The sequence below is a fragment of the Macadamia integrifolia genome, chromosome 4, assembly GCF_013358625.1.
Source record: "Macadamia integrifolia cultivar HAES 741 chromosome 4, SCU_Mint_v3, whole genome shotgun sequence".
Lineage (NCBI taxonomy): Eukaryota > Viridiplantae > Streptophyta > Magnoliopsida > Proteales > Proteaceae > Macadamia > Macadamia integrifolia.
This window is the reverse complement of record NC_056560.1, coordinates 10,160,474-10,182,857: the sequence shown is the minus strand read 5'-3', so window position 1 is coordinate 10,182,857 and position 22,384 is coordinate 10,160,474. Positions and strand designations below refer to the sequence as shown.

The 22,384-nt window shown below is 36.6% G+C and overlaps 1 protein-coding gene across 2 annotated transcripts; it reads left to right on the top strand.

Moving 5' to 3' along the window:
* Positions 1 to 804: 804 nt before the first annotated feature.
* On the top strand, positions 805 to 20,761 carry LOC122076889 (protein farnesyltransferase subunit beta). Of its 2 annotated transcripts, none has more exons than XM_042642502.1 (14): positions 805 to 1,180; positions 1,302 to 1,388; positions 2,578 to 2,683; positions 5,428 to 5,463; positions 7,562 to 7,644; positions 7,741 to 7,794; positions 9,161 to 9,212; positions 10,014 to 10,078; positions 10,384 to 10,440; positions 10,725 to 10,797; positions 19,131 to 19,217; positions 19,322 to 19,514; positions 19,696 to 19,796; positions 20,266 to 20,761. In XM_042642502.1, the coding sequence occupies exons 1-14, from the start codon at positions 1,062 to 1,064 to the stop codon at positions 20,500 to 20,502; spliced, it is 1,350 nt and encodes a 449-aa protein (XP_042498436.1). In that variant the 5' UTR covers positions 805 to 1,061; the 3' UTR covers positions 20,503 to 20,761. The 2 variants fall into 2 exon arrangements, with proteins under 2 accessions (XP_042498436.1, XP_042498435.1); XM_042642501.1 differs by having other exon boundaries at positions 806 to 1,180; positions 19,687 to 19,796.
* Positions 20,762 to 22,384: the final 1,623 nt, after the last annotated feature.

Genomic DNA, 22,384 nt, shown 5'->3' with positions numbered 1-22,384 from the left:
CCTAAATCCCACTGGTTGGGCCCAAGCTTGCCCACTCAGGGCCTAAGAACTTCAACATAGGGCCAACCTTGTAGGGCTCAACATAGCCCAAGCTCGCCCTGATTGGACAAGGTGGGGCTAGGATTTCCCTAATTGGCCCAGGCCCTAATTTGCCATTTAGGACTAGGTATAGTCTGCCCCTGATTTGCCAGCAAGGGCTAGATATATGCTAACCCTGACCCTACAAAATATGAAATAACTAAAAATTCATTTAACTTTGCATCTAAATCCCTTAGAATTGGAAAATACAGTAAAAATTAAACCTAAAAAACATCATTACATAAGAAATTTAAGTGGTTTATACAATCATGGTGGATAATTGTTACCAAACTTAAAGATTGACCATCAAACACTTCATAAATCAGGGTAAAAATCAGGATCAGGCTCAAGGCAGGCCAGACGACCATTACTTGCACTAACCCTGAGAGGGCCAAACCGGCCCTTAAGGTTAGAATTTTTGGGCAACCTATGCCAACTAGGGCCACTAGGGCCAAACTTGCATCCATAGAATACATGTCCAATTCCTTCCAACTCCCGGATGAGTTGTTAAAAAGTCGATGATCTTATAAAGGATCTTTTTCCCTAGTTGACACCCATAGACTACTCACGGCCCCACACTTCCAAAAATCTCACATTCTACGGTTCTACCCCTATGGCTGCAATCTAATCTGCACCATCGCCGTATTACGCACGGGCGTGTTGAGAAAGCATTGCCCAGGCCCCAGGGGGCCGCCAAGAGTTATATCATATCATCATCATCATATGCCGATACATGCATGGGTCCACCACAGTCCATTCGCCATCCGGCAGTTCGTGTCTGCGACTTTGCGTCGGTTCAGTTCAGTGACTTCACTCACAGACTCACAACCACTGTTCTTTTTTCTGCAACGGTAACATCGCGCACTAAAGAGGGCCGATTTTCCGTCTATCAGAAAGTTAGTCTATGAGAGTACGGGTACCCAACTGCACATATATATAAAGCGAAAAGAAAAGCGTAATCTCAGTTCATCAGTGTCGGAGTCATGGAGACGGAGAGGCTGCGACCAACAGTAACTCAGCGCGAGCAGTGGGAAGTGGAAGCGAAGGTTTCCGATATTTATCAACTCTTCAGTAGTGTTCCTCACCATGCCCAAACTATAATGTAAATTTTCTTATGATTTCATATTTTCTAGGGTTTCTTTCGAGTATCGATCTTGTCCTTCTTCGAGAGATTATGCTTTTTCTTTTCTTGTAACTATTGGTTCTGTTGATCTACTCGATAGGTCGGAGCTTCGTCGTGATAAGCACCTGGATTTTGTCACCAAAGGTCTTGGACGACTTGGACCTAGCTACTGTGTGTTGGACGCGAAGTATTTCATCTTTCTTGTTTATTTAACATACTGTTTTGGGATCTGAATACATGTTTAATTGTTTATTTTCAGTTGAGATTTACCGTTCATAATCTAGTTTCCTTGTTAGTGTAAGTGGATGAAACAATCTCACATGTGATGCATCGTCGATTTAGCATTCATTTTCAATTGTGCAATGAATAGAGTTCTCCTGTAGTTTTTTTATTTCATAGTTTCGGTGAGGCACACGAGAAACTCAGGTTGATGTGGAGAGAATATCTGTTTAAAGTTTGGAGCAGGCTTTGTAATTTGTATTTGCTCATGCTTCCATTGGATTTCAAACTAGATTTTCCGATACAAATAAAAGGGCCATTACCTAGTGCTGATCCTTCCTATGTTGGGTCTTGGGAGGGGTGAGTTTGGAGTTGGTTCTAATTTTTGGATTTTTTGCGCAAAGTGGTTGCCCTCAAGACTGGAACCTGGGCATTTTCCCTGCCAGTCCGAATCTCTTACCATTGCTGTATGCAATGGCCCCTAAGATCTCCAATACAAATAATGGTTAAAAATTTTAATAGAAAGGAAAATATTTTTTGTATTGGTATGAATTTAATATTAAGTGAAATTATATCTTTCACTCACTTATGCGTTGCTCCAGTTATATTGGTGGATTCTGTTGAACCTGTATAACTATGATTCATCTTGTTTCCAAGTATGAAATAATTTGTAGTCTGCTGTTAATCTTGCTGATCTGTCTCCCACCTTATGGGCTTGCTGCAATGATGACATGATATCCAGTTTTCCATTGATACTGTTGAAGAGAAAACGCATGAAGTATGGTTTTTATTTTTCAATCTTTTGGTTTAGTTGCTAGAGGGGAAGTTGTATCATGGAAGGAATGCAAAGGTTGCATGCTGTAGCATGTGTACATATTCACATAAGTTTGCTTGTCCCAGTCTAATGTAACTTGTGCTTTTATTTAACCCATTATGAAGCCCTTGTACTTTTAAGACATGAATAGGAAATAACATTTCAGATAAATTCATTTATTAAACAAAATAGCCAATTTCATCTTAAAAAATCAACTAAGTTATCTTCAGAAATTTTATGTTTACCTGCTTTAGTTGTTGCAACTTTTCCATATATAGGAGTATTGCATTCACTGAGTTTTCCTTATTTTCATACTAATGAATACAATAAAACTTGGTTATAGCCGACCGTGGCTCTGTTATTGGATCCTTCACTCAATTGCTTTATTGGGAGACTCCGTTGACTCTGAATTGGAGAACAATTCTATTGACTTTCTCAATCGTTGTCAGGTTAGAAGTTCGAAGCTGCATTCTTATTACTTGATTATGATTTGAAATTCTATTTTTCTTTGACTTGATTTAGAATTAAATTTTCTTGCTACCGTTGATTTCTATCTCTGTACTGAATGAGAAATTGATCCATATTGGGAGTGGTTTGTGCTCCCAACCACGACGCTCGACCAGAATGGCTGTAAAGGAGAAGCTACGTCAGCATTCATATAATTAACTAACATTACAACTGTATATTTGTAGTATTTCTGGGTGAATTATGGAGTACTGAAGCATTAGTATTGTAGAAATTAATTTCTCATATGCTTATTTTTGGGGTTTGGCCTCTCCTATGCAATATAGCTAAGTGCTTTTAGGTTTTGAAATATCATTTCAAACATCGTGATCATTAAGTGAGTAGTCAGTTCCTTGAATTGTGTTGTCATCAGATCAGCAAGTTGAAGATTTTTGGGTGGTAGACTGGGGTTATTTGAACTTCGCTCGATGCACTCTGATACCAAATGATGAGGTCTGGTGACAGAATCAGAATTTTTACTAGATAGGATCGTAGGGAAGTGAGAAAATAAAACTAACACCGAATTATGCACTGTTTGTTCCTTATGATCAGCAACCAAACACCTTTCGGAACAAATATGTGAATGACTCCAAAAAATTACAGGAAGAATGAAAAGATAAGAGGGACATGAACAAGGCTTCTCACCAAAGTGCTGGTTAGAATCAACCCAAAACAAGGATATCACCAAGCAACTCTGTATCTCACAGTTATGTGTGCGAAGCCAAGATTTCATTCAAATTATGTTATTCCATTAGCTAGCTTACATGCCACTCCTTTTATAGAGTGGATACAAGGGTTCTAAACTCTTATGGGGACTTCCTCCTAGACTTTTTGACCAATTAATGAAGTTTACATTTTCAAGGTCTTTCACAACTAACAAAGAAACTGACCTATTAACTGAAATAAAACTTCACTGCTTGAGATACCAATTACAACTAATTAGTTAATGCTTTTCTTTTTCAGCACATATTATTACTCTTTAAACAACTTGACTAAATCTTGGGCAGTTGGGCTGGAATTGATTGATATCTTTTTCAGCACACATGCATTAATTACTCTTGACCCATCTTTACTGGAGTTAAACTGAAAACTTGGGATAGAATATGTAGGACTGGAGGGGAGGTCTGGATTGAACCAACTGAACTTGGTCTAGGCCTAGTTTCTCCCTTCTTGCGATGGTACTGTTGGAATAGAATATATTGGCATCAGGAAGAGAACTCCTGAGCCTCAGAGAAATAAAGTTGCCAACTGCTGGATAAGAGCATGCGTTGAAGAAACCAAATCAAGAAAGTAATGTTGGATCTATAACCGCAGGCTACTCTCTCCATTGCTAGCACATCTGCATGGAAGTGGTCTGAATGAGATGTGTACGAAATGGAAGCAAGGTAATAGTGGTTAATTTGAACATATTTGCTTTGAGGGGGGGGTGGGGGAGGGGTAGAAGAAAGGATAGATTTAATAATGAAAAATTGTGAGCCTGGCTGTGAAAGTGTTATTCTTGAATCTAACCAAATCCACCGATTCATTAGTGTGAGTGAGGGAGGAAGGTGAAGGGGGAAAGGCTAGAGCCAATAACTGGAGGTTAATTTGAACATATTTGCTTTGAAGGAGGGGGGGGGGGGGTAGAAGAAGAATAGATTTAATAATGAACAATGGTGAGCCTGGCTGTGAAATTGTTATTATTTTCTCTTTCTAACCAAGTCCACCAATTCATTAGTGTGAGTGGTGGGAGGGAGGTGAAGGGGGAAAGGCCAGAGCCACCAACTGGAGGTTAAAACCAGCACATTAAGCAAACAAATAATATCTAATCATTTGAATCCTGCCTATTCCCTTCTTGTCTAGCGCATCTGCTTGGGGGTTTGTGATCTGGGTTTCCAGATGTCTCCAAAGTTGAAGTGAGAAGACTGATATCATTTTTTCTGTTAGGGTGGTGGGGGTGGAGAGAAAAAGACAGATCTGATCAGTGAAAATTTGTGAGCTTTTTGTTGACCATCCTTATTAATCGGTTCTTGTGTTGCCTCAATGGCTATAGTATTCTGATTCTAGAGGAGTCTTATGTGCAAACTACTTAATTAATTGAATTAGAAAGCAATTGGGACTGTTGTAGCATGTAAGTTTTACCTGAAGATTTTGAGGCCAACGTCATCAGCTGTTAGTTAGGATTTAGTATTAGCTGCCAATTTTTTATTAGATCTAATTAAAATCTCTTGACTTCTTTAGTTTCTTATATTAGCACTAGGAGTGGCTCAAGAAGTTCTTAACTGTAATTTTTTTTTGCATTAGGAGTAGCTTAATGACAATAGGTATTTTAGTTGCTCGAGTTTGTGGCAAATTCAAACAGAACTGCTTGATGAGAAAATTTGAGAGTTTTGTGATGTGGTTCAGGTCTGGAAGTCCCACCATGTTTGGGTTCTGTATGAGACTTGAAATGTCTTGGTTATTTTATATCTTAGTTAATTGCTACAATTGAGTTATGGGATCAAAATTCTTGTGTTACTCAGCATGATGTTTCAGGCGTCATCTTTTACCTCATGTATGCCTGTTGATTTTAATTGCAAAAACTCTAACTACAATTTGTTGAATATCATGGCATTAGTTGTTGTTCTGGGTATAAGCCAAAAATTTGTGTTTTTCATCATTTTATATATGACATTTTTAAGCTCTGCTTTGTCTTGTTATATTCATGCAGGATCCATGTGGTGGATATGCTGGTGGGCCTGGACAGGCAAGTATATATCTGCTCTTTGGCAAACTAATCCTCGTGTCATTGTCTTTGTTAAGAACATTTATGTTGGAATAAACCACCTTTATGCAAGGTTCAAAATAACTGGTTTCGACCCTTGGGGAGACCGAAATTTCGTTTGAAATCTGATAAATTTCGAGGAAACCAGGGAAATTTCCCAGTTTGGTGGAAACTTTGGTTTTGACCCGGAAAATGTGTTTTTTTTTTTCCTGTTTTTTGTGTACGACTTATTTTAGACTTTTCTAACCCATTCACATATTTAGTTTCAGAGGAAAAACACCTAAAGTCATACATGTGATGTTGACCAAAGTTTGCTAATGTACGTTAAGTCGTAGATTGAAATTATACTACATAAAGTACAAATATAAGTTACTAACTAAAAATGTGAAATACATGATTAAAAGTTTAAAACAAACAAAACATAATGTAAAGGAAAATAAATAATAATATTACATAATTGTGAGTTAATCTCTCAAGTCGCAACTCTCAACTCTCAACTCTCAACTCTCAACTCTCAACTCTCAACACTCAACACTCAATTCCAAGTAGTGCCAAAAAAAAAAAATTAAAAAAAAAAAAAAGGGTTTTTGGGGAATATGGGATTTACTTTCTTGGTCCAAGCTCCCTTCCTTAGGTAGATTAGCTATGAATGTGTAAAATCCAAGCTTAGAATGAAGATTTGATGGCACAAGGGCGAAATATTGAGTGTTTTCTCAAGTTTCTCACTTCACAAAGAAGAAATATGGAGAGAGGGTCGAAATTTTGAAATGAGAAAAGCTTGGCTTCCCATTTAAGAAGGTTTTATAAAGGCTGGTTCAACCCAAATGGTCGAACCCATCGGTCTACTAAAAAATTCCCACATTTTGACCGAAATTGGGAATTTTGGTCGATACTGGTCGAAACCAGTGACTTTTAAAAGTCACATGGTATTTGGTATCGGAGTCCTGGGATACCGTGAAAATGTGGGAAATTTCGACGGTATCAGTCGAAACCATGAACCATGCGTTTATGTGCCACAACTCTCACTTCATTCTCTCTTTTCTCATATGCTTATTCTCAATTTACTTCCTATCACATTTTTCTCTTTCCCAAATTCCAGTTGTCCCTTTCTTTCTCTCTCTATCTCTACATGTTATTTTGGATAGAATTTCTGTCTATATTATTTCTCTTGCTACATGTATATAGAGGGAGGAGAAGGGAAAGAAGGGATTTGCGACTTGCGAGAGAGAGAAATACAACAATAGTAGGATAATTGAAAAAGTAGAAGGACAATGTAAAGGACATTTGGAAAAAATTGTTCGTCACCCCACAAGATTTGAAATACTCTCTGGTGATGGTTGGGGGTCTCTTGTTCTAAACAAATTCAGGGGGTTGAAATTTTGAATTGTCTTGGGAATTCGAAGAAAATCTTTGTTAGCAAGTCAAAGCATCTGGATGTGTTCAGGGCCTTCCCGCTGAATGAGTGGTGTGTCTCATATTAACTATGGAGGAATTGTTGGATCCTTTTCCAATCCTATTGGGTTTGTGAATCCAAGTGCAACTGAGACTTAAGCTATTCAAGGACATCTTAAATTGGTTAAGTTAACAGTATGAACCTGGTTCTGATTGAAGGTGGCTTGGTTGAGTGCTCTTAACTTCTCCAGTCTTTTGATTGGGAGTAACTACTTGAGTCCATTGTTGAAGGTGGTCTCTGACTGTCTGTAGGCCTAAGTATAGGAGAAATATTCTTCGTTTAATCTTTGAACAAACATCATCTCTCCCATTATATATATAATATTAAAGGGAAAGCAATGGGATTAAGTCACTCATAATACCCTGCTGATGTCTTCCATATTTTCTCAGTGGAATTCTGGTGTATGGCCTCCTCTCTGTGGATAGGCTGGTATTATAGGTCATCTTGTTTGAGCTTTTGACTTATTTCATGTACATCAACATTATATATTAGCTGATTACCATTACAAACAGATCACTTCTTTATGATCTTTTTAACAGATTATTATTTCCTTTTGGGTAGGTAAAGATTAGATCTTAATTATTGGTTCTTTCATTTATGTCTTTTACTGACATGCATGTACCTCAGATACCTCATCTTGCAACAACTTATGGTGCTGTAAATTCACTTCTTACTTTGGGTGGTCAGAGGGCCTTGTCATCAATTAATAGGTGGTTAGTCATACTATATATTGGCTCACCTTTTCAGTGGTATTTTTTCATGATTATCTTAAAGTGATCTGATATAATAGCTCTGTAATGTTCCAGAGATAATATGCGCACATTCATGTTGCGGATGAAACAGCCATCGGGGGCCTTCAGGTGTGTCATCTTCTTCAGAGTGATTTGGATTGAATCTCTGAATTTTTTATTCTAACTGAAAGCCTGATGATTCAATACCTTCCCCTCTTCAGTGGAAATCTATACAAACTTATTTGTTTGTTTATTACCCTTCTGATTTATGAGGCCCATGTTTATCTCCAAAAATCTTATATTACTTATGTACTTTACCAATGATAGTGGAACTTATGTTGTCCTGCTTACACGGCTTGTCGGCTTTAAAGCACAACTGAAGCTAACCCTGGCTTTGTATGTTTTTATCAGTCCTGTAAAACTGTTTTCCTCTTCTCTGGCCTTTCTTTCAGAAGGCACATGTTTTGCTGGTCTTGTTTTCCATCTGAACTCCAGTTTTACAAAGAAGTTGTTGGAGTAAACTAGTGTATTTGTTTTTATGTTAGATATGAATGCTTAATTTGATCCACATCTTTATTACAGTACAATTCATGGTTTGATAAGGTTGTCTATGTTTTGATTGAGATAGTTTTCTGTTTTGGCGGTTGTATACCTATTCATTGCTTGTTGGATCATATTATCATTAGTGTTTATACTGGACTTCAGCTGTTTCATTGTTGTATGTATCTCAACAATCAATTGAGCTGTAGCTTGGGCTCACACATTATGTTGGAGTGGTCTGTTCTGCTCTTTGATGGCTCTAATTGCCATGGATCAAAAAAGTTTGGTGTACTAGCAGATTTGTTGGTGTTCTCATTTTTGTAGGCTGCCATAACACATTCTTTGCAATGAAGGTTGTGAATGTGTTCCCTTGAAAGTGGATTACTATGTTTTCCCAGGGACCAAAATTTATTTTTGCGTGCTACAGGGTAAAGAATCTAAGGTGGTAATATCATAGGACAAAATATACCTTATAATTTCAAAATTTTACACTGTAATGCCTTTTACAACTCAAGATTCTTTAATGGTGTTTTATACTTGTGACCTGTTTGCATTTTTTAATTTTGGACCCCCAAAGAAAAATTACTGGTAATCTGTTCTCAAGAAACCATTTGTAATCCTCTTTAATATGATTGAGTATTAGTGAACATGGGTTTCCTTAATTTTCAAACGTAATTGAGTTTGTGGGGTCAACCCAGCTTAATGTTTCTTACACTAAGGAAGAGGTGTGTGGAATATGAGGGTGGTGGATTTCAGTTTATATTTTAATTTTACGATTCTTGAAAGTCCTAGATTTGATCTATTAATGGTGATTTTATCAATGTGTCCTCATTTTTCGCATTTCCTTTTATTAGTTAAGAATTGGAATTCTGACATTTTTGACAAATCAGAACATGGCCTGTATTTTTAAATTATTGCCTCATGTATTTACATACTTCCCTTCTTTTCCCATCAGAATGCATGATGCAGGTGAAATTGATGTTCGGGCTTGTTATACTGCTATTTCTGTAAGTTAGCTGTTCCCTCCCCCTCCCTCCTTCCCCCTCACCACCTCCCCCCCAAAAAAAAAAAAACTCGGATATTATTGTATTATTGTATTTGTATGTTTTGTGATTATAAATCGAGTTTCAGGTTGGCATATGTTTCTAGAAGCTATAAAATCAAATTGTCTGGATAAGACATTTCAGACACAACTGCATGCAGTACCTAGATGGCTTGAAATTCTCAGCACATAAAGGAAGCCAACAAGTCATTTTGTTTAAGTAAATTAACCACATTTAACTCATCTATATGCTCTGTAATTATTATATTTCAATACTATTTTCACTGGATTGATTTATGACAATAAAACATTAAATAGAATTCATATTTTATGTGAATAACTTTGCTTATGTTGTCTTAACTGATTTTTCCATGGCATGTATGGACATGTCTACTCCATATCCTGGTGCCGATTAGCAGATACATTTGTACATGCCATAATGCAGTTGGTGCTATTTTTGGGTTATGCTGATTGTGTTTTGGTTCTCTATACTTTTGGATGGCATGGGATTATCTATAAGGGTTGTCCCCCGCCCACCCCCGCAAAAAAAAAAAAAAAAAAAAATTCATCATTTTGATTTGCACTATATAGATTGGTGCTCGTCCTAACTGACCCTTAGTACATGGAATAAGATCGATCGGAAACCAGAATACTCAGCTGCTCTTGGATTATAGTTCAATAAACCATCTCTTGATGATAACATATTTCTCAACCTTTTTCTTTCTTACATTTGTGGACTTTTGTGGCTTTATCTCCTTTTGACCAGGTTGCTAGTGTTTTGAAGATTTTGGATTATGAGCTGGTGCAGAATGTAGGAGATTATATCCTAAGGTTGGCATAAGTAGTTTGTTTGCAATTTGTTTTGCATTGCAGTTGCAATTTATTTTCTAAGATAATATTTGGACCTTCCCTCATCCATCTGTTATTTCTTTTTCATATCTGACTTGCAGCTCAACATGGCTTAGTTGTCTATAGAATTTCCTTGGAGTTCTACCCAGATGCATCTAAAATTGTCTTTTTATACGCGATAATTAATGCACTAGATATTTTACCTACATGGATCATTCTCCTTAAATGTCTGTCAACTTGTGTATAAACTGATCAAATTATCGTCCTCATTTGCATCATCCTTGTAGCTGTCAGACATATGAAGGTGGTATTGCTGGAGAGCCTGGTTCTGAAGCTCATGGTGGGTATGTTTCATCTCTGGGCAAATGCTTGGCTTTGAAGTAAATTTCATGTTTTTCATGTTTCTCTGGTGTTCTATTTGGAACACTTTAAAGTGTTCTACATTTATATACTTAGGGAGCAATTTTCTGTTAAAGGAATAAAATAAAAAAATTGGTTGATTTATCTGCAACTATTTAGGTTGCTTCATCTCTGTATACTGTTTGATTTTTGTGTTTTAGTCTTCTGCATTTCTGTCTTCATTTTCTTGTGGAAAACCTCTCAGAAACATGAACATTTGTTGCAATAGGTACACCTTTTGTGGCTTAGCAGCAATGATTTTGATCAACGAATCGGATCGGTTGGACTTGCCCAGTCTAATTGTAAGGGAACAACTTCTCTTATACGTGGTGCTTTTGTGTGGAATTTTCTTTTAGCGTTCCTTGAATGCAATATCTTCACGTGAACCTGCATAATGGTTTAAAATATTCATGTAGTTGAATGCGTAGGTGATTCTAAATTTGCACTGGATCAGGAAAGATAAGCTTTAAGCTGCGAGGGAAGCAAGAAGGCAAAGAATTTGCCCCTTCCTAGTTTCGATTTCAGATAAATTGGCAACTTCCTCTTTTAGAATCTAAGAGAAGTATACTGGATTTTGATAATAAAAAGACCAATAGAATTCAATATAAGCAGAAGAAATATCTAACAGATTCTCTAGTATAGCAAACTGATTTTTATACTTTCTAATAGCAAGCATAATACATGAAAATAATAAGTTTAAAGAGAACATGACTTATATATATATATATATATTTCAATTACAGGATTTCACACTTCAATTCAAACTTTTCTCACTTTACTTACAAGCACACTCCAATAAGAGAAAACGCAAACTCTACTCACTTTATTATAAGCACTCAAGGCTGGAAAAGAAAATGCTAAGATTTCTTCGTGCCCTTTCAAGGAGAGGGAGCTTCCTTTTATAGATAGCGGACACCAAGAATTTCTTGAATTTGGTTGAGAGATGCATTGATGGGTCTTGATGGAGTTGGGGTCGAGAAGGCATCAAACCAACCAGATGTGACCTTTGAACAACTAAAGATAAGGTGTTCTTATCACAAATTAGGAATACCTAATAAGGTGTGAAGCAATTGTTGGAAGCTGATAAGCTTCAGGCGAAAGTTATATTATTGTGTAGTCCAGCTGGGTTACTGAAAATAAGCTATGAATGAGATTCTCTAGCATTCCACGTGGGATGGCCCACTGTTTTCTAGAAGAGTCTCAGTTGGGTGAATTATTAAAGCGTCCACCCGTGACACTCACTATAATGCGCTTATAGTGCTGCGTGACGCATGTCAAGATGTCAGTCTGACTCGAATGGCACTAGATGTGGATGCTTGACATCTGGCAAGAATCAGAATAGCGTGTCTGATTATCACGACACTGGGTCAAGGTGTAGTGAGACTTCTTTTTTTTTTTTTATATATCTCAAGCCATTGAGCGAATTGGCTTCCGTCATCCGAAAGAGGAAGAGTCGATGCAGAGGAGGATGATGACAGGGTTGGGTCGTCGGGCTGAATATTAAACCTGATAGCGGTTAAAATTCACTCTCGGATCTGTTCATCAGATAAATATAGAAGACGACGCCTAACAGTGTTGAAGATGTTCAAAAAAGGCGTCTGGGTTGCCGTTGTGGATGCAAGGAACATATCCAAACTAATGCCCTTTTTAGGCACAAATCGCGAACTAGTTAAAGGTGAAATGTCGAATTTATCCCACCATTTAACCATAATATGTCGTTCTAATGTGAGAACATAATTCTATTCTTCAAATTCATCAATAGTCAACTGATACTTCTAAGGGTGTTAATCGGTTTGGTTTCGATTTAAACGATGCGGATCGGTTAGGTTCACATTTATTTGACTAAAACCACATAACCGCACCATTTACTAAACGGTTCTACTTTCTGAAACCGTGACCGTTTAGTAAACAGTTTCGGTTTCTAAATGGTGCGGTTTCTAAACGGTGTCGGTTTCACGATTTTAAACGATTTTGGTTTCGATTTATTCCATACGGTTTGTAAAACGGTTTACAATCGATTTGATATAACTTGCAACCATCTCTAAACTGAAGATCATAAGCTTATCAAAAAATAATTGGCAACCACAAATAAGAGATTCTATATTAACGATGGTATGTCTTAATTTGACAATCTAGTACTATTTCTTTGCATGGTCATTCTCAAACATTTAGAACTAATATCATACAACATCCAAATCCAGCCTTCTACAGTATAAAATATTAAAATGACAGGTGGTTCAGCCAAAATACCCCATCTATGATAACATAATAACATAGTAACATATATGGGTTACAAGTTCATGATCTAAAGCCTAAACTTGAACTGAATTGCAATAAATCATACCAAAACAGGATGGACACTTAATTTAATTGTTAATTGTTATACGGATTACTGCCTTTTCTTTATTTAATTGTTATACGGATTAATCGGATCGGTTTAAACAATTTAAACGGTTTTAACGGTTCGGTTTAAATGGTTTTGCGGTTTCAGTGTAAATGGATCGGTTTGGTTTCGGTAAACGGTTTCGGTTACAAATTCACATCCTTAGATACTTCCATTGAAGAATCCAGGAAACTTTGTATAAGATAAAGAATTGGACGAAGAGAATCCGGGAGTCCAAAGGTTGATTGAAATTTTTAAATTTAGTAACAGACTGTTGAAGAGCTGAAGGAAGGAATTCCAAAGGAGGTAGTCCCCAGGTGAAGAACCATTGTAAAAACCAGTTCGGAACACCTAATAAGGTACGTTGAAGATGAAACTTCACGAACCAGGAATGGATTTCATGGTCATTCTGATATAAAAATACAATGTCCCAAGCTTTTAACATAATTAGCATAATCATATGACTTGAGTTTAAGGCCAGAGATGAAATTCTCGTTTAAATGAGGGAGAAGATCCATACTCACGATCCCCTATGATGTTTATTATATTGAGCTTCGAATAAGCCCTAACATGAGAACTTCGATGGGGAGTGCTGAATATGAACACTTTGAGATTCTTCAAGGATTCTTTCATAGAAATAACGAGTTTTATCACCAAAAGATGGATGGAGATGGTCGCGAAGGTAAATGGTGGCAAGTTCTGATGGGGTGTGGTGAAGGTGGATGTTTTCAATGGTAATGACTGGGATAAAATTTGTTTCTATGAATAGAGAATTATTAACAGCCTTATTTAAGGTTGTTGAAGGAGTCTGAATTGAAATAGGAGTGGATGCTTCTTGTAGTTGCCTAAAAAAAGAGGAGGCAACTTCTTCATTAGGAGAGGCAGGGATTATAGCCTTCTACTTAGGAGCCCTGTAAAAATTCTCAGGTTAGAAAATCAGGTAAACTGTTAGTATCTCATTTAATGAACTCAATATCATAATCGAAAATAGAAAGAAGCGACTGCCATTGAGCAAAGATTTGTTTGGAGGCCAGATTTTTAACATCTTTCTCGAGGACATCTTTAGCCGCTTTGCAATCCACCCGAACAAGAAATTTTTTATTAAGAGGATCACTTTAAAATTTGGTTATACACAAAACAAGGGAAAGAATATCCTTTTTTATTGTAGAATATTTTTGTTGGGTTGAATTCCAAGTGCCTAAAGTAAAACGTACTAAGACTTCTTTTGGAAGATTAGGACATTTTTGTTTCAAGATTCCTCCGAATCCGAATACGGATGCATCTGTTTCAACAATTTTAAAACAGTCAGGTCATGCTAAGTTTAAACACGGAAGCTCCTTTGTTTTGAACTTTATTTTACTGACAACATTAGTATGCACAGATGTCCATGGGTCAGGTTGCTGTTTTAACCTGTTAAATAAAGGTTTGGCATCATTTGTTAAATCCTTGTAGAATTCAGCAATGTAATTAAGGCTACTAAGAAACCTTTGAAGTTGAGTTTTATCTGTTATTTCGTCAGGAAATTTATCTGCAAACTGAATCGCTCGTTCAATGGGAATAATGGAACCAAATGAAATAGTGTCCCAAAAAACGAACTTTAGTTTGAAATAGTTTTATCTTTTTAGCTGAGACAGCTAATCCTGCTTGGCGAATAACAAAGAGGAAAATATTAAGATGTTTCCAGTGTTGAGCAATGTCCTGGGAATAAATAGGGGACATCAGTATTATACGCAATTATAAACTGCGAATATTGATTAAAGATTTGATTCATAATATTTTGAAATTCATAGGGAGCATTTTTAAGGTAAAAAAGCATGACATTTTATTCGTATTGACCTAATGGGACAACAAAGGCTGTCTTATAACTATCATTTTCTGCTATTTGAATTTGCCAGTACCCAGATTTCATATCAAACTTAGAGAATACGCTTGAGGCGTATAGTCTATTGAGAAGGTCCCTTTTATTAGGGATAGGTTACCGTATCCATTTAAGAACCTTATTTAAGGGTTTATAATTGATTACAAGTCTGGGTGCACCTTGTTCAATTTTGGCATTATTATTCACATGAAAGGCAGTGCAACTCCAAGGAGATTTACTGGGTCTAATAAAAACCTTTAGCAAGGAGTTTAGAAATCTCTTTCTGACAAGTTTCCCTTAAATAATCAAGCATTTGAGCTGCCTGAGCTTTCGCGGGAATTCGGTTCTCGGAAAAATCTTCATAAGAGATAGTGACGATATGCGTTTTTCGAGACCAAAATGCAGTAGGGATTTTAGAACAAACTTCATTTTCAAATTGAGCTTGAAAGTTTTTAACTCTAGCTTGAATTGTAGGATCAATTTTTTGTTGAATGCTCTTTTGTTGGATTTCAGAGGTTAAAGAACATATAAATTTGTCTTTGGACTGAATTTGAGTCCGAATTTCATTCACCATATGAACTTTAGGGGGTTCGATGATGAAATGAAAAGTGATAGGGTGATTATTAATCACTGAATGAAGACCAACTGTGTCTATCCGTAATGGATACAACTGGGACAGGAATGGAGTGCCTAGAAGAACAAATTGAGAAAGTCCTTTTATCATTATAAAAGGGGTCTTTAGGCAGTATCCATTATTACAGATAGAGGCAGATGGGAATTTATACTCAACCTGCATCCTAAATCCATCAGCCTTAACTAGTTTTTGAGTGGTCTTCTCAAAGTATTGAGAAGGTACAAGCCCTTCGTTAATACAGTTTATATTTGCGCCTGAGTCTATTAAGGCGATAGTTTTCTGGCTAAATTCTCGATTGACAACAATATCAATTATTATGTGCCATCGATGAGTTTGAACCTGTTGAACAGTAAGGATTTGAGAATCTTCGGGAGAAATTGCAGTAGTAGTTGCAGAGGTACTAGCTACTGTATCTTTAGTTGCTAGTAGGTCCTTAAAGGAAGTTTCTTCTTCGAAGTCTGGCTCAATCAACTGGTGTTCATTATATAGTTCAAGAGTCTGTATTCTTTGCTTGAGACTTAACTTTAGTTTTAACTTCGTTGAGATCTCTTCGAAGTTCCTGAACAGTGGGTTCTCGGCTTTGAGAAGTAGCTTTAACCCGGTTGATTATAGTTTTAAAGTTATAATCTTTCACAGTAGGTTGTGTGGCAGGAACTGGGCAAGACCGAGTGTTGTCATTTACTAAGGTAATGTATTCATGTAATAATTGGGCCTCAGTTGCTGGATCAGTAACTTGGTCAATTGCTTTTAAGAGAAATGATTCTTCGGTTGAAAGAAACATTAAGCCATTTTCTTTAAGCATTGCCTGATAGGGATCACAACTACAGTGGTGAGTTTGGCTTTTAAACTCAGATAAATCACTCTCAAATTCAAGCTGAACAATTTCTTGATCTGAGTCAGACTCGGTGTCGGATTCAGGCTTGGACAAGCTAATTGAGCAAGACCTTTTCAAGATTTTGCTTTAGAGAATCATCAATCTCTAAGGCATTGATTCTTGCTTTATTTCGACATTTGTTTTGATAATGTCCTACTTTTCCACACTTGTAACAAACAGGGGGTTTGTTATTAGGAAAAAAAATTTTGAGGACGAGATTTTAAGAAGCGTTTCTTGAAGAAGCGCTTAGGTTTAGACCTATATTGCTTAGCCTGATACTTTGGCTTAGAAAACTTGGAGAGTTTTTTTATGAGTCTTCTTATTGCTTGGAAGACGAATCTTCTCGTAACCAAATTGCTCACAAAAATCTCCTAATTCTCTGACTCCAGCTTGTCTTTCTTTCGACAATTGTTTCTTTAACTTAAGGTCTGAGCAGAATTGAAGACTTTCATTACAAACTTCGGCAGCTAATTCCCCATAGGTGTACTGCTCGAAGGGAATTGTGCCATTGTGCTTGGTTTTAAACCTATACCGAACCTTTTGAGCAAATAAAGGGGGTAAACCAGAGAAACTTTTCTTTCCAGATGGCATTGTTGCAGTCATCTCTAATAAAGACTTTAGCAAAAAAGACATCTATACCATCTATAATGAGATAGTGTAGGACATCGAAGATTCATAAGTTGTTCTCTTGTTCGATCAACTAAGATTTCAGCTGGTCCAAAATGGAGGTTATAGTGTAAACCAAAGTGTTTGCCGCATCTTCTTGATTAACATAGATTGTTCGTTGGGCAAAAGTACCATCAACGAGTTGTTCAGTTTGATTATGCGGAACATTGGTGACAACATTAAGGATTTGATTCCGAACTTCTTCGGATAAATAGAAATCCCACCAACCGCAAAGTTAGCTAGAAAATCCGGTTGCTATCATTTTAGCAACAGCCGAATCGGTAGTTTGATAGTATCAGTTGACTACTGATGAATTTGAAGTATGGAATTATGTTCCCACATTAGAACGACATATTATGGTTAAATGGTGGGATAAATTCGACATTTCACCTTTAACTGGTTCACGATTTGTGCCTAAAAAGGGCATTGGTTCGGATCTGTCCCTTCATCCACAATGGCAGCCTAAACGCCTTTTTTGAACATCTTCAACATTGCTAGGTGTCGTCTTCCATATTTATCTGATGAATAGATCCAAGAGCGAATTTTAACCACTATCGGGTTTAATATTTAGCCCGAAGACCCAACCCCGTCATCCTCCTCCTCTGCATCGACTCTTCCTCTTTCGGATGACGGAAGCCAATTCGCTTAACGGCCTGAGATTTATAAAAAATAAAATTAAAAAATTAAAAAAATAAAAAAAAATAAAAAAATAAAAAAGAGAGAGAGAGAGAGAGAGAGAGAGAGAGAGAGAGGAGAAGAAGTTTCACTGCACCTTGACCCAGTGCCATGATAATCAGACACACTATTCTGATTCTTGCCAGATGTCAAGCATCCACATCTAGTGCTATTCGAGTCAGACTGACGTCTTGACATGCGTCACGCAGCACTATAAGCGCATTATAGTGAATGTCACGGGTGGACACTTTAATAATTCACCCAATTGAGACTCTTCTAGAAAATAGTGGGCCATCCCACGTGGAATGCCAGAGAATCTCATTCATGGCTTATTTTCATTCGCCCAGCTGGACTACACAATAATATAACTTTTGCCTAAAGCTTATCAACTTCCAACAATTGCTTCACACCTTATTAGGTATTCCTAATTTGTGATAAGAACACCTTATCTTTAGCTGTTCAAAGGTCACATCTGGTTGGTTTGATGCCTTCTCGTCGCCAACTCCATCAAGGCCCATCAATGCATCTCTCAACCAAATTCAAGAAATTCTTGGTGTCCACTATCTATAAAAGGAAGCTCCCTCTCCTTGAAAGGGCACGAAGAAATCTTAGCATTTTCTTTTCCAGCCTTGAGTGCTTATAATAAAGTGAGTAGAGTTTGTGTTTTCTCTTATTGGAATATGCTTGTAAGTAAAGTGAGAAAAATTTGTATTGAAGTGTGAAATTCTGTAATTGAAGACCATATATGTAAGTCATGTTCTCTTTATAACTTATTTATTTCATGTATTATGCTTGCTATTAAAAGGTATAAAAATCAGCTTGCTATATTAGAGAATCTGTTAGATATTTTTTCTGCTTATATTGAATTCTATTTGTCTTTTTATTCTCAAAATCCAGTTTACTTCTCTCAGCTTCTAAAAGAGGAAATTTCCAATTTATCTGGAATCAAAACTAGGAAGAGGCAAATTCTTTGCCTTCTTTTGTTGGGGAAAATTTAATTTTGTTAAAATGCATAAGGAAATTGTCTGATTCTGAGTTAAATTAGATAGATGATCTTTCAATCTAGTCAAATTTGGTAACCCTAGCAACTCTCATATGGCAAACTTGGCTGGGTCCATGTGATATTTATGGTTCTTAATATAAAATTGTCATCTAGAGTTGAAACTTGTTGATAACAAACCTTACGCATGATTTAGAAGGGAAAAAAAAGAAGTGTGGGGGGAAGAACCCACAGGAGGAGATGGCCTAATATGGTTCTGAAATTCTGTGTTGACCTATCTTGCGTAGGTTAAACAAAGTATCACCATTGTCCTTTATTAATATAATTTATTCATGTTTCTTTAGTTAGCAATACTCTACTTGAGTATGTGCACTAGGGTCGAAGTTGCTTACTAAATTAGATTATGCAGATCAGGAGCTTTCCTACAGGGAAGTTAGCCAAATAATTTATCATTGTGTGCCCCAGATTTAATTTCTCTTGCAACAATTAGGGATTCGTGAATATAATCTTCTATTCTAAATTTCTAACAGTCATTCTGGTAACAGAACTGGGTAGCATTTCGTCAGGGAGTGGAATGTGGATTTCAGGGGAGGGCAAATAAACTGGTTGATGGGTGTTACTCCTTTTGGCAGGTAATATTCTTCGGCATGTGCTCTGGTTCTCTTAGTTCTCTGCCAATCATGGCCCTAATCTCTGTTGTGTTGTGGTGTGGTGGGGTGGGTGGGGGAATCAATAGGGGGGTGTATTTGCATTAATACGAAGGCTACATTCACTCATTGATCAACAACTGAGGCCGTCAGAAGTTGGTGAAGGAAACCTGACCTCAGGGAACATAAAAACTGCAGCATCTTCTACTTTATCCAAACAGGTTTGCGGTTTGGAACTGACTTCGTCTGATGATGATGAGACTTCCCATTTTGGAGGTGGAGGTAATATTATTTTGATCACTAGTTATTGGCACTATTCTAAGAGTTCCCCTTATCTTATTCTGTCAGATCTGAACATTTTGTGCTCTGAATCTGTTGTCACTTTTGCAATCATCTAGAGATTTTATAGGCATTTGTGTGGTTCCCATTCCCTTATATGTGTGATTTAATATAGCTGATGCAGAACTTTCCGATATTGGTTACTATTTTGTCAAAGGGCGTGCCGAGTTGGAGCCTCTTTTTCACAGCATTGCACTCCAGCAATATATACTCCTTTGTTCTCAGGTACACTTTCTGGTATGGGCTTAGTGAGTGGTCAATTTTTTGGACCTTTTTGGATGTCCTTCAGTTACCTCACTGGCCAATTAATCTTAACTTGGAACCAGTCTACCAAAGTAACTTTTTATTGCCAATTTTGAGTTTTAAACCATTGTATAAACCTTTGTTTGACCAATTTTTTGTTTTATCAACATCGTATAAACCTTCAGGCCTTGGGTGTCTTTTTTTTGGCAAAGTCCAATGGGCAACTCCTGGACTTTTTTACTAGGAAGATTGCACATATTAGGCAATCTTATCACTCCATTACATGCTTCTAGATGGGAAATTGAATCATGACCAAGCCATTTTCATCTGCTGGATTGGTGGGTTCCCATGTGTAGTACTGGTTAGAGATTTCTGGCCAGACTAATGTTTAGTAGTTCATCCATTTCTTTTCAGGGATAGACATAAATCTGAATTATTATTTTGAATGCAGGTACAGGAAGGAGGGTTCAGGGATAAACCTGGGAAGCATAGAGACTATTATCACACTTGTTATTGTCTCTGTGGTCTCTCTGTGTGTCAATATAGCTGGTCTAAGCTTGCTGATTCTTCACCATTGCCAAGGTCACTGTTTGGTCCATATTCCAACCTGTTGGAGCCCATCCATCCTCTCTACAACATTGTCTTAGATAAGTATGAAGAAGCACATGATTTCTTCTCTAGGTCTTAAGATAGTGAGCATCATCTTTCTTCCTCTGAAAAAAAAGTTCACTCTAGCTTGTGTTCCAAAGTAAGTGTTATTGGAAGGTGTGTAATTATATCCTTGATTGTTAAACCCCCCCCCCCCCCACCCAAAAAAAGCACTTTTTTTATATGCTTTATTATTAGGGGGAAGAGGAAAGGGACCAAAAAAAAAGGTTGAAAATTTATGTTTGATTTTTCACTTGAACTGGCTTGGATATAAAGTAATTATGTGTTCTCTCATTAAACCTTTTATTTTCCCTTTTCTCCTCTTCTGCCTTTTTTGTTCTATTCTGAGCAATATCCTTATTAGAGACGCATGCAATATACAATCAGATTAGAGAATAGAGATATCAGTTGATGTTTTAAAACTTTGGAATCAGCAAGGGTTCGCATGTTTGATTGGGAAATGTTGAGGACATGTAAAGCTAAACGAAAACAAAATTAAATTATCTAGTGGACTCACCCTCATTATGTTTTTCCTTTTATTTTAATTTCTTGAACCTTATGTATGGATGTCGATAAAAGAAAAAAGAATTATAATAAGGTAAAAATCATGATAACACAATGTTTGATTTATGTCTCGCATTTTTATTATTATTTGTTTCTTGGCATCCAAACATAGCAATTAATGAATAGAAGGGGAGGGGGGTGCTGGCCAGGTTTTAGGCCAAAGTATATATGACCATCTCAGCGGGTGGACCCCGGTGCAATAATATTGCAACTTAGTGGTCGTAAGAAACAGTTTCTTTGCAAAGCGGGGGTAAGGCTTCCCTGACCTTCTGGCGGCTGGAGCCTCGTGAACTTGATATGCTTTTTTTTACGTATGACAATCTCAGTTGTACGTCCATACCCGATCATTGATGAGGGAGAGGAAAATTTATTCAAAGAGTCTTGTATCCATTGCAATTCCTATTACTAGGCTCCTATCTATGTGGATCTGGCGTGGGTAAGGGTGTCAATTTCAAATTGATTTTTTTTTTTTTAACAAAACCAAATTGAATCATTTAAAAAGGAACTGATGAACCGATTATTATTCAATTTGGTTTTGGTTTGGACGAGAAAATGTCACTTTCAAAAGTTTAGAACTGTTTAAATCGATAAACCACTGATCGAATACAAATAAAATAAAAACGAATTACTAAAGTTACTAAACTATTAAATTGAAACCGAGCTAGTAATAAATTGAATAATTGGACCTAATTATAAACTGATTAGTAATCGGTTCAGGTTCTATTAATTACGAAATGAAATAAACCGTTCAAAACAAAACTGAAACCAAACCCCCCACCCCCCCAAAAAAAAGAAGCTTAATTATGGGTACATTTAAAATTACATTTTTCTGGTCACAGAGTGTTTGTGTTTTACATTATGGAGGACATATTTATTACATTTAATTAAGATTTGATTTGCATTTGTATTTGTTCAGGGATATCTATATTCTGTTATGGAATATTTGGATTTGAATTCAAATAATTTGAAAATTTCTTTATTTAATTCTAATAGATATCCAATTAAAAAAACAAACAAACAAACTAGTAATCTTGAGGGTGTTTGATGATTTTACAAATCTAAAGGATGAAAAAATAATAATCATGACTAAAAAGTGAGAGACATGAATTGTGAGAGAATAGTCAGAGTTACAGAAGTCAATGATATAAATGGATAATTGAAAATCTGAATTCAATTCACATCCATATCCAATTAAGGATATTGCATATCTAAGTAAAGATTATTTGAATGAATTTGAATCATCTCTTTCGACGGGCGGTGTTGGAGAATACTAATAAGAGAGGGAGAACTCTAACTGGCAGCTCTGTCCCAGCATTGAAGAGGATCCTAATCCTCTATCCATTTATGTCTCTACCTTT

Coding starts and splice junctions, on each gene's coding strand:
- LOC122076889 (XM_042642501.1), top strand. CDS start 1,062: ATGGAGACGGAGAGGCTGCGACCAACAGTAACTCAGCGCGAGCAGTGG. Junction 5,464..7,561: donor ATGCTGGTGGGCCTGGACAG/GCAAGTATATAT, acceptor CATGTACCTCAG/ATACCTCATCTTGCAACAAC. Junction 19,797..20,265: donor ATATACTCCTTTGTTCTCAG/GTACACTTTCTG, acceptor TTTTGAATGCAG/GTACAGGAAGGAGGGTTCAG.